Genomic DNA, 14,187 nt, shown 5'->3' with positions numbered 1-14,187 from the left:
CAATATATTCAAATCAATGTGATTTACCACATTACCAAATAAAAGGGAAAAAAAAAACCATGATCATCTCCCTAGATTAAGAAAGAGCACATGACAAAGTCCACTGATTCATGATTACAATTCTTGGGGCTTCTGGGGGGCTCAGTTAGTAGGACATGTGACTCTTGATCTCAGAGATGTGAATTCAAGCTTCATCACTCCATAGTCCCACACTGGGTATAGTTTACTTAAAAAAAGTACATGATTAAAATTCTCAATAGACAAGTGTAACACAATAAAGGCTATCTATGAAAATCTCACAGCTAAAATAATTAACAGGGAAAACGTGAAATCTTTCCCTTGAAGGTCTGGTACAAGGCAAGGATGCCCACTCTTGCCACTTCTTTTCAAAATAGCACTGGAAGTCCTAGCCAGAGCAATCAGGCAAGTAAAAGAAAAGACATCCATAAAAGAAAAATTCCCTTCTATTTCTCCTTTACTCTCACACTACACCCATATTCTGACCTCAGGTATGTGGTCTTTCCCCACACCAAGTAATCTTCCCGCATTGCAGGGCCTACAGGGAGAATGGACTTCCTTAGGTCATGAGAGAGATCCTGAGAGTGATGATAAGAAGTCAGTCTTCAGGCCTTTGGGGTAGGACAGTGATTGCCTGATGTAACACTCTGATTTCCCTGATTTAGCCTACCTGGTTCTACTGTACATCCCAGGTAGATTAAGAAATGCATTCTGGGTACTCAATTAACCAAACCTTAGTAGAAGGGATTAGTAAAACTGAATGGTACTAGTTGTGATTCTCATCATTTTATAGTAGATAGGAACCTGAAGGAAGGGCTGGTTCTGGAAATGTATTCAATTATTGAAAACAAGCACAACTTAAACTTCTCTTACCAGAAGCAGAGGGGAGAAAAAGATGGGTAACCAGAAAAAGGTAGGGTTATGGGAGGATCTATTCATGTAACAATAAATGAGTGAGAACAACCAGTATTTTAGCACTCAACAGGGGTTGACCAAAAGGGATGGAGAGTACCATAGCTGGCTGGTGTTTGCCTCAAAGAAACAGAGGTTGGTTTTTTAAAAAAATTGTTAAATTATGAAGTAGATAATTCATATTAAGGCATAGTCTACAATGAATATATACAAATTAAAAAATTAAAAAGTGAACACTCATGTACCTACATTATAGTTTAAGATACACCATGTCACCAGGGCCTTTGCACCTGTGTGTACCCCATCCCTAAGGTGGCACCTCTCCTGATCCCAGCATAGCCAGGAGGCTGAGGGAAGAGCCCATAAGGAGATCAAGATATTGAGGCATTTGTTGATCATGGCATATTAGTATGGGGATGAAACGTGCTGGAGAAGTTGGGACACAAAAGGCCCATGTTGGTGGGATGGTTGATGTGGAATAGGGCAGCTTTAGTCATGGTGTCTCCTGAAGTCTCTGACTTCACCGAACTTAGCTTTGATTTAGATTGAAGGTGCTGGGATTATTTTATATGTGGGGCAGGTGGTGGTGGGTGACTGGTAGAGGTCAGAAGGTCAGGTCAGGAATGGGTGTTCCCTGGAGGCTTAGTGGACGTCAGGAAGACTGGAACACCAGGCTGCAGAGAGGCACATGGCCATACCAATGTAGATTAACCTCTGCTACAGGCAACGGTTTTATATGTTGTGCATCTGGCGGCCAAGCTGGAACCCAGCAGTGGCTTTCTATCTTGTTGCTCTTGCCACTTCCCAATGGTAGGAGGAAGAGCAGACCTTTTGCTTTTGTTCATTTGATCTAGAAATGAATGCAAGCCATGTCTAGGGTGGAGAAAATGAGGTAGATAACTGTCCAGTGCTTTTTAATTCAGATATGAAAACAGGAGCATGTGGTTCTGGGAATCCTGTGATTACGGCATGTAACCAGGAAAAGATTTCCAAATGGCAAGACCAAGATAACAGCCCTTCCCGGATCCTAAAACCACTAGCGCGTAGATCATAATTAAAGGGAGGCAGGTTTGCTGGGAGCGTTTCAAGGGTCAAAAGCAAATAATAAAACACTGGGGCTGGCAGAGTTAAAGATACACTCCAACGGGAAACAAAACCTCTCAAAGACAGGAGAAAAGAAGGGAAACAACTCCATAGGGGAAGGGAAAACTGAATAAGCTGCTTGCCCGTGGCACTCTCTGTTTCTAGCAACACTCTGGGTCTCTCTTACAGGCTTCCTGCTAAGCCCACCTTCTCACCTTCGGGGCTGGAGTAGCCCAGCACCACCGCACTCCACAGCAGCCCGAGGCTTCCTCCGTCTTGTTAGCTCAGCAGAGAGGCAAAAATGAGTTTTTCTAAAGGAATTTTACCAACTAAGGGAACTAAAACATGACCATTTTCCTAGTAAGTACAACATTAGAAGTTCTGATCTGAATTTATTGAGAAGAAATGGCAACAGTGACATATTTCTTTTCTTTTTTCTTTCTTTTTTAAAGTTTTAGTTATTGATTTGACAGAGAGAGAGAGCGAGCGAGAGAAAGCACAAGCAGGCAGAGGGGCAGGCAAAGGGAGAAGCAGGCTCCCTGCTGAGCAGAGAGCCCAATGTGGGGCTGGTGATCTAGGATCATGAGCTGAGCCCAAGGCAGACACTTAACTGACTGAGCTACCCAGGCGCTCCAGCGACGTGTTTCTCACCTGACAACGAAATAGACTCACGAGATTAACTGAAACACACACCGGATGCCGGGAGCCAGAAGTCACAAATGATTCTGCTCCCTTTAGTGAAGTTGTTTGTTTAGTAAGGGTCCCTTGCATTTGGGTCTAAATTTGCCAAGTTTACTTATGAAGTTATATCCTCAATTAAATGCTATATAATCTGATACAAATAGCTATGAAAAATGTTGGAAATCTTAAAAGCAATTTACTAAAAAAATTGTGGCGAGATTGCTATAAAACACTGGGGAATAACATAAAAAAAAAAAAAAAAAAACACTAAAAATAATCTGCCCTTACAGAAGTCATCAACTGTCTTCAAACAGCAAACACTAAAATCTGCAGCAAATACCCTAGGGGTTTGGTTTACTTAAGAAAGCTGATTCAGAGCTCCAATCAGGGGGACTCCTGCTCCAAGAGAAGTCCTTGGCCTAATGTTAACCAACTGGCGAATAAGTGAACATGAATATGCTTTGACATAAAATTAAAAATTTAAAAATTTAAGGTGTAAATATATACTTTTAAATGATTCCTGCCTTCACTGATTTTTTTTTTTTTTTCTCTGCAAAGCAAATACTTCCTGGTCTTGTTCACACAGGATAACATAATGCCAAGATGTATTAGGTAGCAAAAAGGCTAAGAGGTTTTGCTGAGTACTGAAGTGGTTTTGGATATGTAAACCATGGGAATTAGAGGGGAATACAAATTGCTTTCTTTTCTTTTTTTTTTTTAAAGATTTTATTTATTTATTTGACAGCCAGAGATCACAAGTAGGCAGAGAGGCAGGCAGAGAGAGAGGAGGAAGCAGGCTCCCTGCTGAGCAGAGAGCCTGAAACGGGGCTTGATCCCAGGACCCTGAGATTATGACCTGAGTCGAAGGCAGAGGCTTTAAACCACTGAACCACCCAGGCACCCCACAAATTGCTTTCTATAATAAGATGCAGAAAGTTTGAATTTCCCAGCGCCAATCCAGGAAAAAGGGAGTGAGGAGGAGAGATGGGAAGAGGAACAGGAAGAATGGCTCGCAGCTGGAAGTGATATAGAAAAAAGTGGCCAGTGAGAAAGGCCTAGTGGGATGAGGCTAAAGACTTGTAAGAACAAAGATGTATAACATAAATAGAAGTTGCTTGTGTTTTCCTTGAAGACAAGATGCCTCACTTTATCCATGCAGCTGACTCTCTCTGAGCGTTCTCTTGTTGTTTTCAACATTATAGTACGCAAGACCAAATGTCTGCCTTTGGGATCACTGTATGCTAGTGGGAATCTAAAACTGAAAACCCAAAACTTCAGTCAATTCTGTGCCATCCACCGCTTGTCTGCTTTGTGGGAATTACGGAAAGGTGCTTGGATCTGCATCCAGACTGACAGGGTAAGGACAGAAACAGGATGTCTGGGTGATCTGCCGATGCAGGAGTCTGAAGTCAGAGATGATCACGGTAACTCAAGACTTCAGGATTTACCACAACACTGGGGAGGATTTTTAGACTTTCTACCAGAATGGAATGAGATTCAGAGGAACCTTATCTAGGTCACAAGGTAGGGTGATCCCTGAATCACTATCACAGACCAGGGCTGCATCTCCCAAGTTAGCACCAGAGCTTGAGATGGGTCAGGCTGACAAGTTCATTTCTTTTTCTTATCAGAGTCCTTTCCTGCGGTATTCCCCCTACCCCATCCTAAGAGAAACTCTATTTAATCCTTGAGCAATGTTTCCTCTGCCACCTTCCTGAGCCCATGTTGTACAGTATTCCTTGGCGCTCAGGAAGGGCTGGCGTAGGTGATGGTTACACACTTGCCAGGAGTAGTTAGGAATCTGTTCAATTTCCTTGTGACTCTTGGGTTAGCTCCTCCCTCCAGGTGGCTGTATCTGTATACTATGAACGGGAGGTAAATGTTGGAGTCAGTAGTAGTCGTGTTTCTCGGCTGTAATCACGTTGTCTACCTTCCAGAAATGGCTTGATTTGTCTTCTCTTACCTCAAACACAACAGACAAAAAAGGGCACAGTCCATTTCCTAGGCTGCCAAAGAGGGGTTGGCTGGGCTGATGTGTCAGTCCTGAAAAAGGAACGCTGTATTTTCCTATAGAGAAGTCAGGTATTACTCTTGTTTTTTCTCCCTGGGGTGGCTGAGGGAGTACTTTCTCATTGTTATATGGGTTAAAATAATAGCTTGGGAAAGAAGGAAAGAAGACAGTGATCAGTTCCCTGAAGTGTAAACTCCTCATAAACAGAGATGGTTTTATTTATTGGTGCTCCCTTAGCAGGTGGTTGGAAAGGCAGGAAAAGCATTTAAAGAACAGAATGGTATATCTGAGATAAAGAAGAGCTTGAGTTCCAGGAAGTAATTTGATATTCTAAACCCACAAAACTTGGGGCTGGATTTTGAATCTTGTTTTGGTTATTTCCTAAGCCTATGAGCTCAGGCAGATAATCTACATTTGCTGATCCTTGTTTTTCTCATTTCTAAAATAAATTAAATTTCTCTTCCAGCCAATAAGCCTAGCGGGGACCCTTGCTGGAATCTGGACATGGATCACTGTGCCAGATGATTGATGGGATCTGCCCAAACAATATCCACTTACCTGGTATTGAAGAGCCACGTTGGGGGTAATTCATTCTCAGGGACACTGCCCATCACTGAATCATAGAGCTTAGTGGCCATATTATTCAAATCTGATTCTGCACAGGCCCATAAATACATGTTTTAGTTCAGGAGAGAAAAAGGCCTGGAATGAAAAAGTGAAAGAGCAATGTGACAGTTAGCAGAATATTCAGCTTGAGTTATCATTTCCTAGCGGCCCCGTAATAGACTCCGTCACATACTGGAAAGGGATGCTATTCCACACTTGGTCAAGATGGACACACCGCTCAAGGACTCTGGGGATCCTGGATGGTTGTGTCAGGGCCTGCTGGAGCTGTGGCAGCACCTGGGTGGGGACTTCTGTGTGTTAGCAAATTGCACCTGCCAGAGGCCAGGACCCACTAGGGACCCTCATACATTGTGCACCTGTAGCAATACGCAACATAAGTAGGCTTACTGGACAATATGCAAGGCATGCCCAGCAATTTTCAGAAACATGGGAGCAACAATAAGTAAAAATTAACTTACTACTGTTGCTGTGAACTTTGCAGATTCCAGTGTGGAGAAGTTTAGGTTAAATAAATTAGAAAATGGTATTATAAAGTGCTTATCACACCCTAGGTCCTCAACAGCTGTTGGTTATTGTTATTCCAAATGCCCTTCTCTAAACACAGAACTGATTAATCTTCCCTTTGCGTCACTTCTGTGCACAGCAGGTATTGCTTCTCTCACTTCAATTAAAATCGTGTTTAACTGAACTTAACTGAAATAGTTAAGCATATGCCAGCTTCACTATATTAGAAAAAAAATATGATAGTGAAAAGAAACTTCAATTGTGTCCAAGAAATGATGATATGCCCAGATGTGGTTTAGAAATGATCCCTAAAGCAAATATTTGGAAATCGACTACGTTTATGTAGATAGACTTCTTTATTGCCTGAAATATATTTACAGTGAACCAGGATATATCTGAAAGAAAGAAACAAGTTCTGAAATGTAGAGTGGTAGATATTTCTTTTCATGTTATATAGGAGGAAAAATTAATTTGTTAAATGTTTAAAATTGGGCAAAATTTGAAGGATTTGTTCATCAACAAATGCCTGATGAAATAGGACTGGATTCAAAGTGGTAAGAAGATCAGAGGGGAAAAATTCTTCTTAATGCTTTAAGATTGCAAAAATCAGTTGCCCCTGGGGCGCCTGGGTGGCTCAGTGAGTTAAAGCCTCTGCCTTCGGCTTGGTTCATGATCTCAGGGTCCTGGGATTGAGCCCCGCATCGGGCTCTCTGCTCGGCGAGAAGCCTGCTTCCTCCTCCCTCCCTCTCTCTCTCTGCCTGCCTCTCTGCCGCCTACTTGTGATCTCTGTCAAATAAATTAAAAAAAAAAAAAAATCAATTGCCCAAAGACACAACATATCAAGTGTACTAAATGGAAGCACATCGCACACATACGATTTTTCTTTTGAAACTTGAAAGAACTTTTATAGTTTTGCTACTGGAATAAAATATAAAATATCAGTTTTGACTTTACAGTTATTTTATTTTTGTATTTCAGAGCCAAGATTCTTTTCTCTCTGGTCTCAAACATCTTTATAGGCTTTTAAATTCTCAGAGATCTAGACAGTGATTAAATGACCCTGATAAGTAAGGGTATAAAATAGACATGAGAAAAAAGCCAAGCCCATTTACAGCCATCACCCACAACATCCCAGTGAAATAAGCAAGAGTGTGTGAGGTTTTTCCCAGAGAAGCAGAAGCTGAGTCAACAAAACAAAGTACAAAGCTGTAGATTTGTCTGGAAAGAAAATACAATCACACTCATGATGGGAATGTGGGACTGTGAGAATTCTTGGGAAAATTTTAGAGCGAGAGCTTTAAGGGGTAGATGGAAACATAAACATGAAATTAGCAGGAATGGTAACGATGAGGCAAGAGGTTTGGATTTTATTATGAGGAAATGGAAGTCAGTCGAGTTTCTGGTGTCAGTCTTCTTGGTGTTATTTATTGTCATATAATGCGTGTGGTGCTGCTGATGGAAACTTGAGTTTAACTTTAAAAAGGGAGTCAGAGATGACAGCAGTTGAGATACAAGTTTCAAATTCTCCCTGTTCAAATTGAGGGATTCCTAAAATGGTATATGCAGATGAAGAACAAGAAATGCCCCAGTGGAATATGTGAAAAGCATAGTGAAGGATGGGGAGGATTGAGGACCTAGGATAGAAGCTCAGGAAAGATGAACAGAAGAAAAGCATGAAAATAGGGGGCAGGGGACAGAACTGGACTTCATCAAACCAAGCTTTGCCTCATTTCCTGATAAGTGTTCACTTAAAAGATTTCTCTATGTGAGGCAGACAACAAATAGCATATCTATATTTAACATAGATATTATTGGGCTTGAATAAAAAAGCCTGAAAAATCATGGGAGGGTCACTGAAATATAAGAGGGAGGAAGCTTAAGTGGCATAAGAATTAACAACTTCCTTTCACTGAGCACCTACTGGGCACTTGCTACTCCAAGTGTCCTGTTTATAGTCATTATTTAATTGACACACCAACCATTATTTTGGAGATTTTATTATCTTTATTTTGTGGAAGAAGGAAGCTCTTTGGGTCCAAGATTACACATGTGCTAAGTGATAGAGCCAGAATTTGGATGGATTTTGCCACACTCCACAGGCAAAAGTCTTTCTCCTCTGAGCCTATTAATGGAGACTGGAAGTTGGGAGCTGACTGCGGGGCAAGAAATTACACCAACTCAAATAACAAAGAAAGAATTTAGAATTTAGTCAAATTGTGGAAGCAACCAAAGTATCCATCAACAGATAAATAGGTACATAAATATACATTATATATATATGGTATAGCTATAAAATACAGTTTTATATAGGAAAAATAGAATATTATTCAGTCATAAAGAAGAATGAAATCTTGCCATTTGCAGAAGACCTAGAGAGTAAATTGCTAAGTGAAATAAGTCAGAGAAAGACAAATGCCATATGATTTCACTCATATATGGAACCTTAAAAAAAAATTATTTATTTATTTTGGAGAGAATTTGGGGAAGGGAGAGAGAGAATCTCAAGCAGTCAGCACTGAGCATGAAGCCTGACTTGGGGCTCTGTCTCACGACCCTGAGATCATGACCTGAGCAGAAACCAAGAGTCGGATACTTATCTGATTGAGCCACCACATATGTGGCATTTAAGAAACAAAACAAACAATAAAGAAACACTAAAAAACAGACTCCTAAATATAAGAATCTCTTTTTTTTTTTAAAGATTTTATTTATTTGACACAATGAGAGAGAGACAGAGAGAGCACATGCAGGGGGAGTAGCAGGCAGAGGGAGAGGGAGAAGCAGGCTTGCCACTGGGCAGGGAGCCCAATGCAGGGCTCTATCCCGAGACCCTGAGATCACGACCGGAGCCAAAGGCAGATACTTAACCAACTGAACCACCCAGGTACCCCCAGACTCTTAAATATAAATAACAAACTGGTGGTTACGAAGGGGAGGTAGGTGGGAGGATGGATGAAAAGAGGCAAGGGGATTAAGAGTACACTTATCTTGATGAACACTTAGAAATGCACAGAATTGCTGAATCACTGTATTGTATACCTGAAACTAATACAACTCTGTTTGTTAATTATATTAGAAAATAAAATTAAAAAAGAAAACCTAAATAAGTTTGTTAATTATAAATAATAACTTTAAACCCATTCTTTTTCTTTTTTTAAAAAAGATTTTATTTATTTATGTGAGAGAGAGAGCATGAGAGGCGAGAAGGTCAGAGGGAGAAGCAGACTCCCTGTGATGCTCGGAGCCCGATGTGGGACTCCGGGATCATGATGGTAGCTGAAGGCAGTGGCCCAACCAACTGAGTCACCCAGGCCCTCAACCCATTACATTTAAGCATTAATATATTTTAATGGAAAAAACTGTATTTTCTAAAACCAAAAAAAGTTGATGGGAATTATGGCATTGTTTTATATTTTTGTAAATCTTTTAACAGAAGACAGCTGTATTCATTTTTTCTTTTTTATAAGCAACAGAAATTTATTTCTTGGAGTGCCTGGGTGGTTCAGTAAGTTAAGCATTCAACTCTATTTATTTATTTAAATTCAATTAATTAACATATAGTGTATTACTAGTTTCAGAGGTAGAGCTGGACACTCGACTGACCCACACAGGCATCCCTGACAAGTAACAGTTTCTTAAATGTTCGTTGCAGTTTGAAATCTTGAACCATATCAAGGTACATTCATATTCTTATATATTAAAATCTATTGGGCTATCATATATATCATGTATCAGTTAATTTGGAAAATATTGTTTATACTCATGCAGATCTTTCAAATGTTAACACATTTCATTATCACATTTCAATATCAAAATATCACATTTGGTGTCACCTGGGTGCCTCAGTGGGTTAGGCTTCTGCCTTCGGCTCATGTCATCATCTCAGGGTTCTGGGATGGAGCCCCGCATCGGGCTCTCTGCTCAGCAGGGAGCCTACTTCCCCTTCTCTCTCTGCCTGCCTCTCTGCCTACTTGTGATCTCTCTCTCTCTCTCTCTCTCTGTGTCAAATAAATAAATAAATAAAATCTTTAAAAAATATATCACATTTGTTATATCATCCTTGATCTCATTAGAAAAGTCAGAATCAGGAAGATGTCAAGCTCATAGTAGCTGATCCAAGTTTTCCAAAATTTTAATTTTCACTTGTGTGCTCAAATTTCATCAGTGGTAACAAATACTGTCAGTGTGTTCTTAAGGTGACAAGCTCATTGGATTTACTTTTTTGAGAAAACGTCTGCTAAACCCCAAGTCTGAATAATCATAATTTTTCTTTCAAATACAAATGGTTTCCACAAAAAGGTGAGAAGTTCAGCTTGCAACTCGGTCACACAAATGATATGGGATGAGTGAAGAATGCAATGACCACTAGTATCATTTGGGGATTTGTGTTGAGGTACAGTAGTCTTACCTACTGTTGTTTCTGAGCTATTAACACTAATATCAACAGAAGAGAAAAAGACAAAAAGGCAAATGTCATCTTAGTATTTTTTTTTTTTTTAAAGATTTTTTATTTCTTCATGTAACAGAGAGAGATCACAAGTAGGCAGAGAAAGAGGGGGAAGCAGACTCCCCACTGTGCAGAGAGCCCGATGTGGGGCTCGATCCCAGGATCCTGAGATCATGGCCTGAGCCGAAGGCAGAGGCTTAACCTACACTGAGCCACCCAGCCGCCCTGTCATCTTAGTATTCTTATGAAAATAGTTTTCCCTTTGCTGACCCCTTAAAGTATCGTGTGGACCCCTACCCAAATGCACCAGACTTTGAGAACCACTACTCTATGTGATAATCCTCTTGCCACGTTGCGGGTCTCATCTCCTATCACTTCACCCACTTGAGGGCCTTGGCATCAGCTGTTCCCTCTGCAGGCAGCTCTTCACAAGATGGTGTCCCTACTGTTAACAGATTACAGCTCAAATGGCACCTCCTAGAGGCATTTCTTTTGATTACTCCATTTAAAAGATATCTCTTTCCCTTAGTTATTCTCCATTATATCACCTTGCTTTATTTTCTTTATGAGTTATAACCATTTAATTATTTAATACTATCTTGTTAATGAATTAATTTGCTTCCCCCACTAGAATTTAAGCTCTGTTAATTCAAGGAATTAATCTCTTACTCATTTCTCTATTTCCATCTCCTCAAACAATGTAGTCATACTTTGGTAAACATTTATTTAAAAAACAGATCTTTTAAAGGACTCTGAGGAATTAAAAGGGTGGATTTGGCGGTAATTTGAAAAGTACAAAGTCATATAAAGTTAGTTTATTATAGTTTTCAATATTAATTTCTTGATGACTATAATCTCCTATTTCCCATTTTTAAATGATTACAATCAGACTTTCATATTGCCTTCAAATAAATATAGAACTTATATTCTTTTATTTTCCCCTTCTCATGGTTACACTTGGGTGAAGTGCAAAATATTTTAGGATATAGATGATGATAGAAAGACACTTAATATACACCTCTTGTTAAAAAAAAATTTCTTCTGTAAAGGTTAAAAACTATGAACATAATCAAACAGGAATATCTGAAATCTTTACTATAAAGAGACTTCTTATTCAAGAACATGGTTAGTCTGTCCTTTTATTTCTATCTTTATGGATGTATCTAAGTGAAGTTTTATAATTATATACACAAGAATATCATACATTATAATTATTCATAACTTCTATATATTTGTTAATTGTAAGTAAATAGCAAATCATATTTAAATCTGTAATTGTTTGTGGTTAGAAATTAAAAGGTTTTGGAGCCCCTGGGTGGCTCAGTGGGTTAAAGCCTCTTGCCTTCAGCTCAGGTCATGATCCCAGGGTCCTGGGATCCAGCCCCGTGTCAGGCTCTCTGCTCGGTGGGGAGTCTGCTTCCCCATTCTCTCTGTCTCTGCCTGCCTCTCTGCCTACTTGTGTTCTGTCTGTCAAATAAATAAATAAGATCTTTAAAAAAAAAAATTAAAAGGTTTTTATATTGATCTTATATCTGACAACCTTGCTAAACTCTTATTACATACTAATTAATGTAGTTGATAAAATAAATTTTCTGTATGTGAAAACATTGTTAACTAAATAATATTTTTCTCTTTTTTCTTTTCTTATTATGTTGTTTTAAACTGGAGGGGGGAGATAGATTGTGCATTTTAGTTTGCCTATGTGGGAAGGTAAGGCAATTTTTATATGATTTCCCCTCCTTTCTTATTTCCTGTTTTTACCTGACAGTATACATATTGCATTGTTTTTTATTTTAAAGATAATGCTTTTTAACATTTCATCACTAAGTGTGATGTTTATTCAGAGGATTTAGTTTTGATTTATTTTATTTAAATTCTTTTATCATGTTAGTGATATTTTCTTATATTACAAGTTTTCCAAGTTTTTAATCATAAAGCAATGCTTTAATTGTATTATGTTTCTGCATCTATTGAGATGATCAAGTACTTTTTCTACTTTTATTTTTTAATGAGAAAATTATATCAGCATAGTTTATCATGTTCAATTTTCCTGCAATATTTGCATTCCTGGAATATATCCCCCTAGGTCATAATATATTTATTTTCTTCTTTACAGATTGTGAGATTTGGTTTGCTGATATTGTACTTGGATTTTTGCAGCCATGTCTTGAGTGATACTGGTCTGTAATTAACCTTCATATGAGAAAGGACTATTTTTATCTGGTTTGGGGTGTCAACATTGTTAAGAATCTCTTGAGTTGAGACATTATTTCTCTTTTTATTCTTTGAGTTTGTATAAGATGGGAATGATCTGTTTTTAAATGTTTATGGAAGGTATGTTTTGTAAAACAAACTCAAAAATGTAAAAATAACAAAGGGATAGCTAGATTTCCCCTTCTGCAATAGAATTAAGAACTTCTACTCATCAAGTACACTCTAATGGGAGTGAAAATACAACTCAGAGAACTAACTGTACTATGTATAATTGCCAAAATATTAATATGTGCAGATTACCTTAAAACATCTACAAACACAGGTGCCTGGGCAGCTCAGTTGGTTAAGCATCTGCCTTCAGCTTAGGTCATGATCCCAAGGTCCTGGGATGAAACCCAACGTCAAGCCCTGCTCAGCAAGGAGATTACATCACCCTCTCTTAAAAAAACCCCAAACATCTACAAATCAATATGAAACAAGCAATAAAATATTAAAATGATCTATATAACTTGATTCTAATCATTGTCTCTCTCTATTCTGTTCCATTCATCTTTCATAGGTAACAATTTTTGTTAGTTTTACTTTAATTATCTCAGGTTTTTAAATGCATATGTATATGTATTATATTATGAATATATATACTGAATATAAATATATATATATTCTTATTTAACCTACTTTCTTATCTACTGACATCACTTAATTGTAAAAATCCTAGAAGTATTTCCACATCTGCACATAGACAGCTTCTTCATTCTTATTTTTAAAACAGCTGCACAGTATTTCATCCTGTAGATTTTTCATTTATATTGTAAGAGCCAGTCTCCTATATTATGAACATGGATTTCCCATCTCTATTAGAAATATCACTACAGAGTGACGTGCATGTGTTATTGCACAGTTGTATAAGTGCTTATGAGAAAAAGATTCCCAGAAGGAATCAAGAGTCAAAGAGTAAATGGAAGCTATAGTTCTAGTAGATGTTGCTGGATTACCTATCTTGGCCTTAGGTCATGTGAGGCAATAACCCCTGGAATATGCGAGAGTACCTGGTTCTTCATAGCCCCCATACAGAATCTGTTGTTCAACTTTTAGACTTTGGGTTACTTAGTAGGTGAGAAATTATATTTCAGTAGAGTTCTAATCACATTGCTCTTATTAAGAGATATGTTAAGAGGTACCTGGGTGGCTCAGTCGGTTAAGCAACCCGGGTCCTTGGGATCCAGTCTCACATTGGGCTCCCTGCTCAGTGGGGACTCTGCTTCTCCCTCATCCTCTGCCTCCCCCCTGCTCATGTTCTCTCTCTTGCCCTCTCTCAAATAAATGAATAAAATCTTTTTTAAAAAGTTATATTAAGAATCTTTTTAGATGTTTAAAAAAATTCACAAGCTATACGATTTTAGGGTGACAGGACTCTGAAGTCTCCTGTCTGACTTCCATTGATCTTGTCAAGAATTCATCTAATCATGATTCTTTTTTTTTTTTTTTAGACTTTATTTATTTATTTGAGAGAGAGAGAGAGAGAGAGAGAGCAAAAGCAGAGGGAGAAGCAGTGGTAGGGGGAGAGGAAAAGGGAAAAAATCTCCAGCAGACTTTATGTTGATCCCCTTGTGGGGCTCAATCCCAAATCCCACCACCCTGAGATCATGATCTGAGCCTAAACCAAGAGTTGGATGTCCAACCAACTGAG

General features: G+C 38.7%; 1 protein-coding gene across 3 annotated transcripts in view; it reads right to left on the bottom strand.

The window, feature by feature from the left end:
* GUCY2C (guanylate cyclase 2C) overlaps positions 1–14,187 on the bottom strand; it is a 130,709-nt gene that overhangs the window by 75,373 nt on the left and 41,149 nt on the right. For all 3 annotated transcript variants that reach the window (XM_059185991.1, XM_059185993.1, XM_059185992.1), the window contains one exon: positions 5,264–5,407. In XM_059185991.1, coding sequence (XP_059041974.1) covers positions 5,264–5,297 — 34 coding nt within the window. In that variant the 5' untranslated portion in view covers positions 5,298–5,407. The remainder of the gene's footprint in view (positions 1–5,263; positions 5,408–14,187) is intronic.

The sequence above is a fragment of the Mustela lutreola genome, chromosome 8, assembly GCF_030435805.1.
Source record: "Mustela lutreola isolate mMusLut2 chromosome 8, mMusLut2.pri, whole genome shotgun sequence".
Lineage (NCBI taxonomy): Eukaryota > Metazoa > Chordata > Mammalia > Carnivora > Mustelidae > Mustela > Mustela lutreola.
This window is presented reverse-complemented; position numbering and strand designations above follow the sequence as displayed.